The 18,431-nt window shown below is 47.8% G+C and overlaps 1 protein-coding gene across 2 annotated transcripts in view; it reads right to left on the reverse strand.

The window, feature by feature from the left end:
- Positions 1–4,681: 4,681 nt before the first annotated feature.
- The window catches only part of FLNB (filamin B), a 153,682-nt gene continuing 139,932 nt past the window's right edge, over positions 4,682–18,431 (reverse strand). For both annotated transcript variants that reach the window (XM_003785545.2, XM_003785546.3), the window contains 8 exons: positions 17,996–18,262; positions 17,252–17,389; positions 15,830–15,945; positions 12,648–12,780; positions 11,038–11,214; positions 7,097–7,315; positions 5,758–5,961; positions 4,682–4,890 (listed from right to left, as the gene is read on the reverse strand). In XM_003785545.2, the coding sequence (XP_003785593.1) occupies positions 4,703–4,890; positions 5,758–5,961; positions 7,097–7,315; positions 11,038–11,214; positions 12,648–12,780; positions 15,830–15,945; positions 17,252–17,389; positions 17,996–18,262 (1,442 nt within the window). In that variant the 3' untranslated portion in view covers positions 4,682–4,702. The remainder of the gene's footprint in view (positions 4,891–5,757; positions 5,962–7,096; positions 7,316–11,037; positions 11,215–12,647; positions 12,781–15,829; positions 15,946–17,251; positions 17,390–17,995; positions 18,263–18,431) is intronic.

An 18,431-nucleotide genomic window follows, 5' to 3' on the forward strand; every position in this document is an offset into this window, starting at 1 on the left:
GGGAGCTTCCCATTATTTTCCTATTTTACACATGGGGGCAGCAAAGCAGCAGAAAGTAACTGCTTGAGGGGGTCTCAGCTGGTAGGCGGCAGTGCTGGGACTGGAACCCAAAACTGAACCTGTAGCGCGCTTCTGAGAGCTTCTCCCATGCTGGCTTGTTCTGCTGCATGAATGCAGGCTATTTGTAGCTGGCATTTCCAGGACTTGGCACCTCTGCCAGGTTTCCCTCTTCTTGGAGATCACCCCGCCAGGATTCAGCTTTGCTGGAAGAATGTCCACTGCCTGGAAAGGGAGGCCACTCCCAACAGGGAGAGGCCAGGGGGAGGCGCACTGGTGCCTTGGGAAGGCAGTGGTCATGGCAGAGGGAGGAAGGAATGTGGGCAACAAAAGGACTGCAGATTCTTTCATCTTTGAGGTTTTTTCTGGGGCGATAAGCAAGTCCAAAATGTGATATGGGATGCGTGTCACAAGTCAGGCTTATAAATTCTCCATTTCCTGCCTGCTTTAGAGAACATTTGAGGAAGAGAGAAAAAGCATGTGAAGGGACCGTGCACATGAGCTGGTCCCATCCTGCGGGCTTGGGGGCCCAGACAAAGCCTTATCACAATGCTGAGAAAGATCTCTTTGTTCAAAACGATTCCTCCCACCAAATGTTTGGGCAGTATCCTTAGGACAAAGGCAGAGGAAAAAATCGAATCCAGGCTTGCCTTGAGCCTGTGCTCCCTCCAATGTGACATTTTTACTCCCTCTTCGAGTGATGATTTCCTATTGTGAGATGAATAACCCTATAAGACATATTTCTGGAAAAGAGTTTTCATTAGAGAAATACTCTGATTACAAAGCCCCTTCCCCTTTCAAGTTAATGGAGTCCTGGAAAGACTCCATCCCTCTCCCGCCCCTACTTACATCAAGCCCAGAACTCAGGCTAAAGGGAACTTTAACAATCTTGCTCCCCATTTTAAAATACAAACTTGGCAGGCTGACAAGGATCGAGCACTCATTTTGCCATTAACCTTTATTTTGCTAATTTTTAAAGCTGTGCAATTTTCAGGGGAAATTAAATCCCCATGTGCCCTACTCATTTTACACCAAACTGATCAAAATGTGGCTTTCAAGGCCCCTTTGAAGTCCTAAAACTAGACATGTGATCAAGGGGCCCAAATGTTTATAAGTGTCTTGGAAACAAAGAGATATGTTAATAAAATGTTTCCTTCTTGGCAGCATGGCCCGTTGAGTGCTTCCCTGGGTTGCACTGGGTAATCTGCAGAGGGAGAGGCAGCATCTGTGCTTAAAAGGGGGCAAGGCCTCTGCAGGGTGCAGCCATCTGCTTAACCTCCATCGGCCACACCATCAGCTCCTAGTAGGAAAGGGGCAAAGTCAGCCAGTGAAAGTCAGAAAGTACCTGTCCAGAGCCAAGTTTCAAAGTTTTCAAGGTGTGTGCACAAACAACAGCTGGTTTCCATGGCAACCAAGCCCAGGTACAGATAAGAGCTGCCCTCTGGTTCTAGCCATAGGCCAGTAGAGAGGCCCACAGATTTCCACCCTGAGATGTTTTTGATGTAACAGATACCAGTTGGTTGTAGGGAGGAAAAGTGCCCTAGCATCACCATTGCCCCCGTGCAGGGGGACCACCAGGGGCACCCGAGGCTGCCTCGTGGAGGAGTGTCAGTTCTAGCAGCTGTTTGCCACAGGTTGCTCTCATTCAAACTCTGATGGGGTTCTGTGGGTACCAATCACATACACCTGGGCTGGCGGGTTTGCCCAGGCCTGCTAAACAATGACAGCTACAACAACAACAACAAAATAGCCGGGCATTGTGGTGGGCGCCTGTAGTCCCAGCTACTTGGAAGGTTGAGGAAAGAGAATCACTTAAGCCCAAGAATTGGAGGTTGCTGTGAGCTGTGACGCCACAGCATTCTACCGAGGGTGACACAGTGAGACTGTCTCAGAACAAACAAAAAAGACTCTGACAGGAAACTGTCCCTCCAGCTCCTGGTAGGATTTCATTTCATTCTCACGACTGCCTAGAAACTGGCTCATGCCCCGGCGCACTCCACGGACTGGGGTCCGGGGTGGAGCGCCCTTAGTCCTGGGAAACCGGGCGCGGCCGCAAAGGCGGTCGCCCCCTCACCTGTCACGCAACACACGTTCGTGGGGAACCTGGGGCTAAACCATTCACAGAGGCCCTGCTTCTGGGTCAGGGTTTCGTACGTAGCAGAGCAGCTCCGTCGCTGCGATCTATTGAAAGTCAGCCCTCGAAACAAGAGTTTGTAAAACAAAAAAACAAAAAAACAAACAAAAAAAAAACTGGCTCACAGAGCTGAGGAAAGGCACCTTCCCCAGGGCCACAAGGCCTGCGAATGGTGGAGTCATCTTTAAGCTCTGAGGTGCTGATGCCAAAGTCCGTGTTAACTTACAAATGCACCCAACAGAAACGGGCCAGGCTTCCAGGTGGAGAAATCCATGCTGCCCTGTGCTTCTCTGTGGGCAAACCCAGCACTATACAGCAGCTTGGCCGGACCCCACTAGGCAGAGCCTGGATGGACTCTGCAAAGTCCACGGACCTTTGTGGAATAGGAGTCCAGGAGACAGTCCTTGATGGTGTAGGCCACAGATAAGGCTGCTCCCTTCAGCAGGAGGGGCAGAAGACCTCCTTTCCTCCACTCTTCCTCCCACCTGTGAGAGATAAATAACTTGCCATCCTGATCGCAGCAGGTGTCAGAGAAGCACAAAAGGGATTCAGAGTCTCCCTTCCCTGCTTTTCTCTCCACTGGGGGGGCCAAGACCCCAGCTCTGACTTCAGACTTAGCACCACTGTAGCACCTGCCAGGGGCTCACCTGGGGGCTCCCAGTTCCACACAGAATAGCCAGAGGGTAGAGCTCACACTCTAGGGTCAAAAAGGGCAGGACCCAGGCAAATGTACAGTACAGCACCTGAGTTAGTATTGTCAGGGACTGCTGTGCTGGGTACACATCCATCCTAAGAGCATTCAGCAACCAAAAGTTCTTCTTGCAGAAAAGCGAGAGAACAGGAGAAGGAGGAGAAGATGGTAGCATTCCCTAGAATGAGAGTTTCCCAACATAATCAGGAAAAGACGCCCCAGCCCCCCGCCCCAGGCCACATAAAGAAGCCAGGCTCACTGCTGAAACAAGTTGCTAATCTGTGTCCTTTCAGCCAAGGTTTGGGAAAGCTGGTCGGAGGCTCTAACCATTTACTCAGAAATGACACCATCCAAGAACACCAGGGGAACTTTATGGAGCAAACATTTTATTTAATAAGTTATAAGATACAATTTACAGTCGGCATTTGATTCCAGTTTGGCTTCCACATCCCAGCTTACAACACTTGTGGTCCTTTCACATCAGGCTTTGGGCTGCTCCAGTTTCTACAGGTGGGCTTTTGCCACCAGCACCCACCCCTGCCACCACCCTCCTCAGGACCAAGCAGCAAATCAGAAAGGCCTGCCTGCCCAGCCATGCTACTCATCTTGATTTTGCTGTCAGGCAATGTTCCTGATGCCTTAATTTGATCCCAGAGTCAGGACAGTACACAAAATGCCCTCCGCCCCATTTCTAGATTTCTGCACCTGCGAACTGTTTTCCAAACGGCTTCACATGACACGTGGTCAGGGCCAAGAACACAGCCAATGTGAGCTACACAGCTTTAGCCCAAGGGAGAAAAGACCACAATGAGCCTTTCCCTCCCCCTTGACAATTCCCTGACTTGAAGGCCAAAGGTCAGCAGGGGACTTCATTCTCTCCTCTCTATACATACCATTTTTCCAGAAAAAGTGACCATAGGGCTGGATGGGGATGGATGCTGAGTGTCATGATGAGGGCACTAATACATGGACCCACCAGAGGTCACTTTAAATGTTTTGGTGAGACTCTCCAGGTTGACAAATGGCTGGAGCATGTGTTAAAACAAAGGCTAGTGTTGGTTAAAAGGGATCTTTGGCAAGTAGGGTGCTGCTTCCCACTGTAGAATTTCCTCAGACCAAGCAACTGAAATGGACTTGAAAAAACTAAAGCAGAAACATGGCTGCCAGGCCAGTCACGTCTGATGACTCTGTAAGAAACACTTGTCCCAGTGAGGGGTCAGGCACTTGGATGCCATTCAGGCTCATCTGCCACCACGTCCACTCTCTCCTTTGAGAAGTGTACGAAGGCCACTGAGCACAGGGATTGGTAATAAGTAGTGTGACAATGCTGGCTTCCTAGAGCCTTTTCTTACAAAATACGGGTGCTGGAATAATTAAGCTGGCTTTAAGCCATCTGCCCAGCTACTAATGACCTAAACTAGGTCTCTTCCTTTCCCTTTCCCCCATTCCTTAGGCTTGTTTCAAAAACATTGATGAGTTAACCAGTAGCTTAGTCTAGTCCATTTCATTTAAAAAGTGTCAGTTTTGCCCATGTTCTTGGTCTGCAGCTGGTAGTCTCTGTCACCAAGAGTTTCAACTTGAACCAAGTATGCTCGAGATCTTCCGAGCCCATTGAACAAGCCTGCATTTCTTAAGATTCCACAATATGTCCATCAAGAGTCAAGTCTAGGCCTTATTTCTGAAGGCACTTGAGGATATGAATGTTTTAGGGATGGGGTTTCAGACCCACAAATAGTCTGGAGAACTTTATATAAAATGAATTACAAACAAGCAACAAAAGCAACCACAAAAACGTCTCCCAGGATTTGATGAAAACCGTTTTAAGGCACTGTGACATGAAAGGGACTGCCAGGTATGTGTTCTTCCCCCCACTTGACAGCCAGAACGTAATCCCCCCTCTCCTTGACAACGTATGTGACGTTGTATTGTTGGTTGCCTACATGCTTCATGGAGACCTCTTCACAGGGGGTGGTGGGCCCATGGACCCCAATCAGCAGCATGTTGGAACCTGGGAGGTAGAAAAGGTGGTTACTCCACGCGGTACACCAGTGCAGGGACAGGACTATGGGAGCCAAAGGTACAGCCTGCTGAGTGTCTATAATGAAGCTGGGGCCCCTTGACAACGGGACAGTCTGGTAATTTATACACAGAGACTCATAGAGCCTAAGGTGCACATGCAAATCTTTGTCCAGCTCCTCCTACCCAGTGACCTTGGATATGGAACTTCACCTCTTACTACCATAGTGTCCCCATCTATAAATAGGGAAGGACAGTGGTTCCTAACTCGTAAGCTAGTTGTGAGGTGTGCGGAAGTTATGGGTTAAGCCCTTAGCACACAGTGAGGTGTTGACTATTACCATCTTCTCATTTACAACCACAAGAACCTTAAGGAAGGTATTATTATTATTCTCAGTTGAGAGAAGAGGAAACTGATTTTTAGGGAGAAACTTAGTGGCTTGTCCAAGGTCACGTGGCTAATCAGCTTTATGAATGAATGAAGGAGTGGAGCCAGGTTTCCAGCCCAGGTGGAGATGCCAGAACCCAAGCAACTGATCATGACACCCAGATCAATACCCAAGTTCAAACTGCAATTAGAGCAACCAGTGACAGGGAAGGGACGGGCTACTGACTGGGTCTATTCATCTGTAGTGGGGATAACCCAACTTGCCTATCCACTCTGAGGTCATATGAAAGAAATAAGAAGCAAAAGGGAAGGAAATATTTAAAAATATTGAAGTATAAAACAGGGTAATAGACTTGGTTCCTTGCAAATGGCTGGGTTACGTGGAGGATGGACACTACAGGAAACCTCAGCAGGGAAGACTGAAGTATAGCAAGGGCCCCCCCCAACCCTGAACAGGCCCACACTGCCTACCGGCTTTGCTGCAGTCCACCAGGAAGGAGCTCTTCTGACCCACAAAGGCCTTTGAGAGCCCTGCTCCCTTGGAGGTCACCTTGCTGGCATCTGAGGATGCCTTGGGGATGGCACTATAGCAGGTCTCCGTAGAAGACCTGGTCACCGACTCCACCAGGATGGAGGAGGTCTCATTCGCTGTACCAGAGCTGACCAGACGCTGACCTAGAACATGGGAGGAAGGTTGAGAAGGAGAGGGGCGTGAATAGCTGAAATAAGAGGTGTTTCTCAGCCAGAGGACAGGCCAGTGCCCCTTGCAGAAAGCCCAGAAGAGCTCCTAAACCATGACACCTGTATACAGAAGCCACTACATCCCTATCGCATACCCATAATGACTTCTAGATCCCTATTACATACCCATAATGACTTCTAGACCCCCTAGGGTCCCACCTCATACAACTATGATCTGGCTTTCTAGGCTGACAAGGCCTAGAAATACCCCTCCCCCCCCACACACATATAATGATGTGCCACCCAGTGGAATTCACACTTTCCATTTATGTAAAGTGCCCATAGTGCCCAGCTCTATGGGCTGGGCATGGTGGTTCATGCCTATAGCCCCAACTACTGGGGAGGCCGAAGCAGAAGGACTGCTCCAGGCCAGGAGTTTAAGGTTGCAGTGAGCTATGATGACACCACTATACTCTATGTCATGAGATGCAGCCAGACCCTGTCTTTAAAAAAAAAAAAAAAAAATCCCACAACAGAAAATACTCTATGTATAGGCAGTGTAAAAGTTTGAGAGGACATATAGTATCTCAAAGATCCTCTCCACAAGAGAGGATGATTTTTCTACCAGAATTTTCTAATTGTTCTGTAATGAACAGACACTCCTTCTATAACATTGAATCACAACATGTGGAAAGGATGTACCGTAATATTTAGAATGGCTGCCTATGGTGGTGGACTGTGAGGTGGTTTCAAGTGTTTGTTTGAAGCGGGCACATTTTTATAAAATTTAATTGTTTGTATTATTTTTAAAAGTGACAGTTAGAAATGAGGGGATTTTTCAGGCCCTGATCTAAATAAATAATAGGACTTCACATCTCCACATAAATAAGGACATCCTCTTTTCTATTAGGGACAGAAAACCATCTAACATGTTTCCTCAACTTCTCGACTCTGACGCTGCAGACTCATCCTGCATATTTCAAACTTGCTCTCTGACATATCATACTACTTCTTGACATTGAAGATTTAAAGTAAATTCAACATACCTAAAATACACAGTTCCTATAGTTACTCTAACAAGACCTATTCCTCAGGGAGGAGAAATAACTCCCAAGGAGGTGATCATTACCTGTCACCTTGGCCTTGAAGGGACTGCCCACGATATGGTTAGGACCACCATATTTGACACCAATCAAGTAGTTTCCAGGAGCCATGGGGGTGTACATGACTTTGTACCCTTCTGGGGTTTCCTGGCAATCCATTTTAACCTTGGATGGGCCTTCAATGGTGACGGACAATGTCCCTGGGCCTGCTCGCGTAGTGTTGATGAAGAATTCAGACTGGACACCTGGAAGGAAGAGGGAATGGTGTGTTGATGGTTGGGGGGATGGGGGTGTGGTTTGGGAGGCCTTTCCAGGAGCACTAAAGCAGTGGGGAAGACACACATTGGTCCCCTAACAGAAGGGGTGGTGTGGGAATACCAGTTCTGAGCTCCTGGCACAGAAAACCTCAGGCCCTGGAGTGTGGCCGACATTTCGCCCACATGCACCAGCCGCCTGGACACCCTGTTCTCTCCTCTGGGCCTGAGCCTTGGCTGAGGGCAAGAAGCCTGAGTCACACTGTGAGCCCACAGTGCTGCTTCAGCTGCCAGGCTCCAGCTCTGCCTCTGGGGTGGGGGAGGCATGGGCACCACTGACCTTTCCTTTCTCCTCTGTGTGGACTTGGAGAAGCCAGGAGGGCCAGTGTCTCCTCCCTTCCTCCTCAGGCTCCTTGCCCAAGACACAATGCTGAAGACTGACACCACTGTAAACTACTGCCCACCCACTCTGCCGAGAATACCAGCAACAAGCATGGGGACCAGACAGCAGCTCCCACTAACCGAGCAAATGTGTCCACTGGAGCCCCGGATCCTGTGCTGAGGATCACTACATGCATATGGCATAGAATGCTTTCACAAGGGAAACTGAGGCTCAGGAGGTGGCCAGTCACGCTATACAACCAGAAAGTGGTAGAGCTAGATCTGAACCATGTCTGTATGGCTCTGGTGCCCAGGTGTGTCTCCTGGCCACAGTGGAGCAGCCTCAGATGCTCTAACTGCAGCCCTGAGACACCTGACCTTATGGCTGGCCTGGTGAAGTCCTCTTGCACAGACATCTTGCCCTGTGATGCAGGGAAAGCTGGGGCAAAGGAGAGTGACCACAAGCCATTCCTGCCTGGCTCCACTGCTCCACAAAGCTCCACTCCCTCAGCCTCCTTTCGAGTTCAGTAGGGAATGAAATGGTCAGTGGGGGCTGTGTGGGTGCCAAACACCAGATGCATGCCTGCTCCAGAGCCCACTATGGGGCATTCCCCAGCACAGCACCCCTCATGCAGGCCTGTACCTTTGCCAGAGTCTGAGACACTGCCCCAGCTGGGAAGCATTTTGGTTTAATTATAGCTCCTAGACCAGAGAAAGAATCATTGTTCTGGTTATCAATGAAACAAAGGAGCTGCTATCATGCAACCCTCAAACACAAGGCAGCTGTTTCTGGAAGCTCCTGAGGCTCTTGTCCCAAGATCCCCCTCCTATCTGACCCTGGTCAGGGTATCTGATCTACACAGCCAACGAGCCCCTCAAGCAGCAGGTAAGGTAGGGGGCTGTGTGAGGGGCAGGGAGAGGTGACCCAAAGCGGATGGCAAGTCCAGGAAGTAGCTCAACCTTTAAGGCAGGTGAGGGGGCAACAGGAGGGAAGGAGGCTCTTCTGGGTAGACTAAGGGCAGACTGGGGCTCCTGGACTATTTCTGTAGGAAAATTGCTCAGCTCCTCTGAAAGAATCTAGCACTCCCTGGTCTAACTCCCAACTGTTCAACCACCCCCCAGCAGAGAGTCCCACCTCAAATTCCCCACATTTCCCCAGCTTCAAAATCTGCAGAATGGACCATTTAAAGCTTGAGCCAACAGATACAGAAAACCCACCCATGAAAAACACAGGGAAGTCTGCTTTGTTTGGAAGGTCAGGATGCTGGGCCCTTTGGCAGCTGAGCACAGATACCTTTTCATTCCATTCACACTGCAGCTGTGTAATCTCAGAATGGATATTTGGGGAAAGGCTTGGGAGTAAGAGGACTAGAAAAACAAGATGCCTTCCCCGTGACAAGAGCAATATTTACACAGGGTTTGAAACAGGCCTGCTCTGTCCCTCTCCGCTCCTGGCTGGGAGCCTCCCTAGAAGACCAGCTCCTTCTCTCTGCAGCACCCAGCATTTGCAAAGCACAGCCTGAAACCTGAGCTCTCAAGGTGTTCAAAATGCCAAGAGGAAGTGGGAGAAGGCCCTGGGCACAGCTGGCATGAGCTAGCAGAAGGGTTAGATGTCTCCTACCCAGTGCGGGGCCTGAATCAAGGCCTGCTGTGTGCTAAGATGACCCTACCTGGGCCCTCGATGGTGGGTGACTTGCTAGGGGCCAAATGCCTATACTGCTGCCTAGAAACCCTTCCAGGGCATCTGGGACCCAATAGAGGTCCTGGTTTAGGACAGCCTATCCACTTAGATAGGTGTGAGTCTCAGCAGCTGCGGGCACAGGCCTGGACTAATTATCATTCTGCCTCCTCCCAATTAGGTCTGGATAGTGACTACACTTCTCTGTGTCTCACTTTCCTCATCTATAAAATGGACATCACTTTGGGCAAAATGATACTGTGCCTTTCACAAAAGGCAAGCCTCTGGCCCAGCATGGAGCCAGACTGGATTTGCCTGGGGAGTCTGGCAGCACTCAAGGCACCCATGTGGGTGGTTTTGCTGAGGCCACTGCTTTGGCCAGAGTCCTGGGCAGCACGCCAGCCCATCAGTCACTTCTGCACCTGGGCAGGGTCCCTCAGCCACTTGGGATACTTGCTCCTCAGGGCTAGATGCCAGCTAACCAACCACCCATCCCCTCATCTGTGGGAGGTGAGCCCGCTCCATCCCACTCACTTTACAGTGTGGGATTAAAAGGGATACACACACAAGGGACCTGAGAATCCAGGATGGCCTGCCCTCCCAAGAGGGTCTTAAGTAACACTAAATGCAGAACCATGCTCCAGTGAGTCCCTGCAGAAGCCTAAAAGGACAGGCTCCCTACCCAGGCATTCCCCATGACACTGACGCGCTGATGCCCACTTCCAGGGGACTGTTCACATAACTGCAGTTCACAGTGGGAATGCCAGCTGCGGCAATTATAAAAGGGGGTTGGTCTGTGTATTTTGAAACAGACAGATCTTTAAGCTGTCAAGATGAAAAGGTAAGAGGCACCAAAATAGGTGTGATAGGATGACTTCTACAAAAGCAAAATAAAAGCAAAACTCTGTGTCTGCCTAATATAACAACTTGCGAACCAGCCCAGCAACCAAGACTGAAGACAGACAGATCTTCCCTAAAGATCCTCCCTAAACTGCAGTATTTACTTCTAAACCTAGATGGGGGAGGAAGCAAAGACACCAAAGTGAGTTTCACTTTATATACTTCAACTGCCTGTACAATTTACATTCAAATGTATCCCATCTAAGGCAAAGATGAACAATAAATTGTAACAGGTCCAAAAAGCATCAGATCCTTGGATGGTTCCGTTTTTTTCTCTTCCTCTATCAGAGAATAAAAGGAAGAAGAGACAGGCTGTGATGGGTTTTACTGCCACTTCAATCTGTTTCAGGGAGCTCGGATCCCTAACGGACTGGATAGATGGGTAGGAGGCCTCTCAGGCGACTCGCCAGACACAGGCAGAGAAATCCTCAAAATTAATGGCACTGTGTTGCATTCCCTGACCACCAGCATCCTGTCCGGGTCAAAAAACTTGGCAGAGGAAGACATCTGAACCACAACAAACAGTAACGAGGTGTGATAACATGGCCATCAAGCCCTCACTCTGGATTTATCGCAGGTCAAACCACATCTCCCAAAACAACTCTGGACAGCAAGAGCCTCCAAAGTGTGCATTATTATTCCACTTCCCCGGGGGAGCATGTATAAAAGGCTTCCACGGGGCTTGAAGATTTCCATCTGGTTTGGTCCCTGGGCCAGCTCAGTTAAGACTTGGAGAAGTGGGGTAATGTGTTACCTGTGGTGCCCCCCTCGAGCCCTGCACCATAAGCAGACACCAGGGCAGGGTTCCCCGCTTGTCCAGGTTCCCCAACACGCACTTTGAAGGGGCTTCCAACCACATGGCTCCCGTTGAACTTGACGTCAATGGTGTGGATGCCATTCTCATGGGGGATAAAGCGAACTGCGTACTTATCTAGGAGAATAAGCACAGAAAGACACAGGTGAAGTCGGAAAATGGACCACTGAGTTCGGTGAGGACTGAGGACAATGGGCCAACCTGCAAGGCCAATTTTAAAGCATTTTAGCGGTCAGTTCTCCTGGGAACCTGGTGCCCAGGGCACTGGATTTAAACCCTTTGGAAAATACATCCAAATCTCAAATCCTATGTTTAATACTCTGGCCCCCACCTTAGAAGAATACTTTCTTCCTTTCTCACCAACATTCTCTACTTAGTCACATGAAGGGGAAACAAGTGTTTCCAACCGGAATTAATGCTCCTTAATTAAGCTCAGAGTTAGCAAGTGCCTCACAGGGCTAGGTTTTGGCTGGGTGGCTGGGTCACAGCATCCGGCAAGATAATCTGTTAACTGAAATGGGCACCCAGAGTCTCCATCCAGTGTGCACCATCTGACCAGCCTGTCCTCCTGGAAGCCCTCCTGCCTGGCACGCAGAGAACCTGTTCTGCTACGGCTCTGGTCTCTCGGCCCCTCCCTGGCGCCTTGTATTCTTCATCCCTTCTGAATTTGTGTCGGCCAAAGCTCCACCCAAGCCCTCTCCTCCTCTGGTAATTCTGCATAGAGGTGCATCCCTATGGGGCTGCCCACCCCAAGTCCTATAGTGCTGCCCTTCCCCCTCACATCCCAGCAGGGTCTCCACCCTCCCCTCTTAAAGCCCAAGTGCTCCAGGGGCAGCTGGCTCCACTCATGCCCAGGTGTGATCCAGGTGTTGGTGATCACTTGGAGTCAGCACCAGTTTTTGGCAGGGTCCTCATTAGACTCTGAGCAGCATTTTAAGGGCAAGAATAATGAATTATTCAGCCTTACCTTCCTCCCAAGTCTCTGACACTAAGTAAATGTGCACTGGAGAAATGGTCTCTTTAAAGCTGATTAACACCATATACCAAGGCACCGACAGAGCAAGTAAAATCTTCAGACATTAGGCTCTAGAGACTCAGATGCTCTTTTTCACATTAAGAGAGGAACATCAATACATCTTTCCCTCAGAGTAAAATGAGGTCATGTACTTTAGCCATGTCATAAGATTGATGATGCAGTAAAAACAGGTAGGATTTTGTTAAAATATGAGAAAAATCATGAAGAATGTCATCTGAAAGGAATCTAAAAAAACTAGCAGATAATGAAGAAGCATTTGAAAAGAAAAGGAAAAAAAAAAAAAGAAATAGAAAAAAGAAAGAAAGAAAGGGCATTCTATCCCAAAGTAAAGAGTCTCCCTGGCAAATGTTTACATCCTAATTTATTAAAAAAAAAAAAAATGTCTGGCAACAGCAGAAGGAACTCAGAGGCTCACTGGCAGTGATGAGACTGATCAGCCCACCTTTGGGACGCACACTTGCAGGGACATGCTGCTAGAAGGTGCTGGTGGGCCCCCACCAGGCCTCCTGCTCACCTGGCTCCAGCTCAGACACGTGGCACTCCTCCACGGCTCCAGAGGGGCTGTGCACCTTTGCATCAATCTTGCCTTTTGCACCATTCAACCTTATAGCAAAGGATGCTGGCTGGTTAACTTTTAATCCCGATTCCTGAGAATTTAATACATTAGACAGGTTATGGCCCTTGGTGTTCCTAGTCAGTGGCACACACTGACCCGACCTGGAACTCCAGGTGACAGTTTTCATGAAAATAGTCTTGGACTGTTTTTCCATAAAACATCTGACAACAGAAAAGCAGGTGAGTCATTCTACATTTCTAGAGACACATAACGTGCAGGATCTTATATGTAAATCATCTTGACTGCGGCTGCAAGAGATGGCTCCTGGGAGGTGGAGACTTGAGACATTCCAGTCCATAGGATTGCAGTCTCAGCTTTCCAAGCGAGACCTATGCAAGCCAGAAAACCCAGCACCTTCCAGGTCAAATACATAAGGACTCCTTTTCAGGAGAAGCCTGGCAGCTAACAAAATCATGTTTTAGGTCATTGCTATTGGTTATCTCAGGGAATGGAGAACTTACTGTAAAGGGCTACATATGTAAAGGAGGCTGTACTATACCACAGTATCAGCTGCACCTGTGCTTACTACCATTTCCTATATAACTAAATTGTTAAACCTCTTTGAGTCTCAGTTTCCTTATCTATAAAATGGGCATAATAACTGAATCCATCTCAGAAATGCTGTGAGGAGTTGTGCAGGCAAAACACTCAGCACAGGGCCTGGTCCTTACACAGAAAGGCCTAAAGGTGTCAGTTTATTATTAAATATTAATGTGCCTTTAGCAGCTGTCTATACCCTACATAAAGCAACAGGGAGAAATACAGCTTTCACTCTTCCTTGGATCAGCTTTATTCCTCATGCTTTGTCCTGTAAACTATATCCTCCTCTGGGAGGAGAGGATTAGAAATGGAGGTGGTAAGGAACAAAGGACAGCAGCAACATTTCTGGTATTTTAAGACTGGCCGATCCTGAACAGCCAAGTTTTACAAGTCAGCTGGTTTTACATGGCTTGGTTGGACAGTCATTTCTCAGAAGATAACTCTCAAGCAGTTAATGTGCAAGAAAATCATGTGAGGGTCTTGTTAAAATGCAGATTCTGATCCAGTGGGTCTATGCTGGGGCTTGGAATATTATGTTTCTAATAGGTGCCCAGGTGGTACCACAGGTGCTGGCCCAAGGACCACATCCTAGTTGCAAAACCTTAAAACTGCATTGCCTGATTTGGTCATCATTAGCCACGTGTGGCGCCATATGTCTGTCTGTCTGTTTGCTTATTTATTTATTTAAATTTAAAGCACTTAAAATTAAAAATTCAGTTATTCTGGTCACATTTCATGTGGCTAGTGACTACCACATTGCCTAGTGGATACATGGAATGTTTTCATCACTGGAGAACCTTTTTTGAACTGTGCAGCCCTGGGGATTAGAGACCAGGGAGGAAGCACAGAACATGAAATTAAGGAGTCTTTGATCACCAGATCCTTCCCATCCCACCCGCCTCCCAACAAAGTACCAGCCGACTCCAATTTTCTAAAAAGTCTCCCAAGCAAGACCAAACAATGCATGCCTCTCTTTCCTAACCAGCACCAGATGCTGCTGCGCAGGCCTCCGCTAAATCTCTGATAAATAATTTACATATCACTTGGCATTAAATGACCCAGGAAGAACAGAGGACGATGCTGGTGAACACGTCCCTCCCACTGTAGCAGCTGGTTACAAAAGATGATATATACCCTGCTGCACATGTTTCGAAATATTTATGACTGAACGTGATGAGAGAACTCTACAGAAAAGTTTTCTGGAACATTTCTTCATACCTTTGGTACAGAATCATTTACATTACCTGAATCCACTAGCCACTAAATCCTTAAGAGGAAGATAAACGCCTCGGAAGATCCAAAAGAAATCTTCCAGAAGCACGAAGGCAGCTCTTTGCCCTCAACAAATGTTGGGTTTATCTCCCTCCACAGGTTTTAGTTAAGTGAGCCACAAAAGAAACTTCTGTTAAGAAGCCTTTAAATGAAACACAAGAAAAACATCTACACCACAGTGACCAGTTAGGACCCCTGGTGCTCTCCAGATGAGGCCTCTTCAATTTGTGGACTATGATTGTGGTTTGGGTTCTGTTTGCGTTCCTAAATGAAAGACTAATGTTTGGAACAACTGGTAGTATCCCAATTCCCCTCAGAATAAGATTAGAATCTCAAATGGAAACCAAGTGCATGGAACTAGATCCAACAATATCACCAATCTGAGACACAGGATTAGTTTTTAATCAATCCAGTATTTTCAAGAATTGGGGGCAGCTGAAGGCTATTTAGAAACTCTCTTTCCCAGAAATCATATTTTGGGATTCTAGGGTGATTCCACAACATAATTGCTACTTATGACAACTGATTATTTTTTAGTGTCCTAAGCAAATGTCCAGAGGCATCTGCTAACGCAACCTTGAATGAAGTGACCTGCTTAAGACAGGAAGCAAAGTTACACATCCTGGTATCCTGATAGGTCTGACTACACAACAAATCTGCCTGATGTCAGAGTGGGGATGAAGGAGGCTACATTTAAGAGCACACCACTGGGACCCACAGAGACCTCGTTCTTCCTCAAACTAGCTAGTTCCCAGTAGCCCAAACCTCTCTAGACCTCAGTTTTTCCATCTTTAAAATGGGATCAAGAGAATCTACTTGCCAGCAAGGTTTTGCTGATGTAACACCTGTAAGGTTCTTTAGTTCCTTGCATACTTATTGTAAATAAGTCATAATAAAATAAATTATAATAGACTTTCTTGAGGAAAAGATAGCCAACAATTGCAGGCTAATCACTAGATTATTATTTTTGTGTTTGTTTTGTCTTGAAAGCCCTCCTTATCCCTTAACAGGCTTCCTTTGTTTCTCTTAAGTTAACATTTAAAAACAAACTTGCCCGCAAACATTGAGGTATGTGCTCTGTTTTTGCTGGCCCCTACTGTCTTCTGTTGATTCCGCCACAGGAGAGCTCCCTCACAGCTGGCAATATCTGTGGTCAAAATGGTGAATGGGGCCTTAGCACCTAAGGGGGGATTGAAGCGGCCTTAGGAGCCCCAGGGTCTCACTGGTTGGCCTGTGGCCAAGGAATTGGATGCTTCCTTGCGTCTCACCTGAAGGCTCATAACAGTAAGGCGGCGGGCATCATCAGAGGGCGCGATGACTGGCACCAGGTAGGGGCTGTCGGGGATGTGCTCGTCATTGAACTTGATAGATACCTCGTAGTTGCCTGTGAGGACAGGAAAAAGATTCTGAAGTGGTGGTTCCAGAATGTCCTATTGCTTCTTACCTAGTGCTAAAACGCCTCCAGAGAGACCCAGACCTTCTCGATGGCCACAACTGCTTGGTCAAAAGAGGATACCTAGCTGTGTCCGGGCCAATATGATTTTCTTAGTTGGATAAGGCCAGGGATTTTTTTCTTTTTTTTTTTTGAGACAGAGTGTCACTAGTCGCCCTTGGTAGAGTGCTGTGGCATCACAGCCACAGCAACCACAAACTCTTGAGCTTAAGTGATCTCTTGCCTCAGCTTCCCAAGCAGCTGAGAACACAGGTGCCTGCCACAACACCTGGCCATTTTTTTGGTTGTAGTTGTCATTGTTGTTTAGCTGGCTCAAGCCGGGTTCGAACCCGCCAGCCTGGGTATATGTGGCCAGTGCCCTACCCACTGAGCTAGCTACAGGTGCTGCCAAGGCCAGGGATTCTTAACTCTGGGTCCACAGGGTCCCCAAATTATCTATGTATAGAATTCAGGATATCCATGAACTTGAATGGGGAAAAAAATGACATCTTTATTTTCACTAGTTTCTAATCAAAATTTATCACTTCCTTTCTTTAAAAATATCAACAAGAAATCATAGCACATTTAGATATACCTGTGACTTGTATCACCAATAAAAATCACAGATATTTTTATATCATTTACAAGTTTTACGGGTATCTTAACATATCATTTACACTTGCCATTATTTTGAAATTGAGGGAGTTAATAAACTGACACCAAATCTTATGATTTAACATATTAATGAAAACATACATGTTTCTACACATGTTGCATATTCTTATATTTTGAGAACTATATTTTAACAGAATTGATTTCCTTTGTAATCAGATGTATTTCATTTTATATGCTTTGAAACATTATCCTGAGAATGGTCACCAGATGCCAAGAGTCAGTGGCACACTACAGGTTAAGAACTCCTGTTCTCTGGAGCTCAGGTGCTGAGGCCACTCTTCTGGGGCAGCCAGCCATGGGTCATGATGGGCAGAGACAGAGGCTGGTCAGTGGAAAGAAGGATGCAAGTGAATGAAAGCAAGAAGCAGAGAGGCCAACAGAGAATGATGAGAGACGAGGGTAAGGATTCCCACCCCGTGGAGGGCTGGTGGTATTTCCTGTAGTCAGGTTTCTGGGAGCCTCTCTCAGGAGCCCACATACATACAGTCCTCATTTACTTGAGCTACCTTGATAGGTTTGTGTTCCTTACAACCTAACCATTTTCGAATAAGAAAAATGTTCTCCTGAAACCCTTGGTACATACCAGGCTCTTGGGCAATATAAGACACACCACATGACCCGTTTTTATGGTCATCGAATGTAATCTCGGCCTTACTGGGGCCCTCGACAGCGATGGAGAGGCCCCCGGCGCCTGCTTCCCGGGTCCAAATGCTGAACTCGGCTGAGAGCGAAGAAATACCTGGTTAGTGACCATGCCCAGTAGAGCCCCTGTCCCTCTTTTGTTTAAACCTACAGTGCTGGGTTTGAACAGCCCTTTCCTTTTTCTCTAACCTCAAGCAGAACCCAAGCAAGGGCCATTGCTGAGGTTTACCAAGCATCATCAATGGTAACTAAGTTAGGAGAAAATTGGCATCTTTTAAATATACCTAAATTGAGCCAGAAAAAGAGGAGAATATTCACTTTTTCCCCCTACAGATCTTTCCACCAGCAGTGACTATGAGAAGGGACCTTTACGGTGATTTTGCAGCATTCTAGTATGTTCTGCAGAACTTTAGCCCTGCAAGATGCTCTAGAAACAGAGTCATTACTCTGCTTCTCTCTATATGCACACTAGTAAGTTACGGGCTCCAAGAAGGCTCTTAGCAAGAAACCTGCTTAGCTATGCGTAAGCAAGGAATCCCCCAACTTAGCTACAGATGCCTTGTTTTAAAGAAAGCCCCTTACTGTTACCTATCAGAAGCCTTGTCTTTAGAATTGCTGCAGTTCTCATGCTGCCAAGGCTCAACTATTACTCTTCTCAAGTGACACCTCTGCCCAGAATGCTCACCTGGGACTCCTGCCTCTCCTCTCTCCAGGCCGGGGCCCCCTGCACGGACCTTGTGGGCGCCTCCCTCACCAAGTGGCCCCACAGTGAACTGGAAGGGGCTGCCGGTTATGTGCTGCCCTCGGTACTTGACGCTGACCGTGTGAACACCCATCTCCTGGGGCACAAACCGGACACAGTGAGAGTTCTTCCCCATGGGCACAATCTCTGCCTCGGTCACACGGCCGGAGGGGCTAGTGACGTGGGCCGACATGTCACTGCTGTCGATTTCTGAAAGAGGGTGGGAGGTTGGGAGAAAGAGAGGCGGGTTAGGGTGAAGGCCTGAGGCAGGGCAGGGCATGGCACACAGGACAAGCAGCAGAGGGCAAGGTGGTACAGCCGGCAGATGTAGGGTGCTCAGGTCTCCTCCCCTTCAGGCTGGATGCCAGCCTTCCTACAC

This window comes from Otolemur garnettii, unplaced genomic scaffold, assembly GCF_000181295.1.
Source record: "Otolemur garnettii isolate 467f Iridium unplaced genomic scaffold, OtoGar3 scaffold00015, whole genome shotgun sequence".
NCBI classification, from domain to species: Eukaryota; Metazoa; Chordata; class Mammalia; order Primates; family Galagidae; genus Otolemur; species Otolemur garnettii.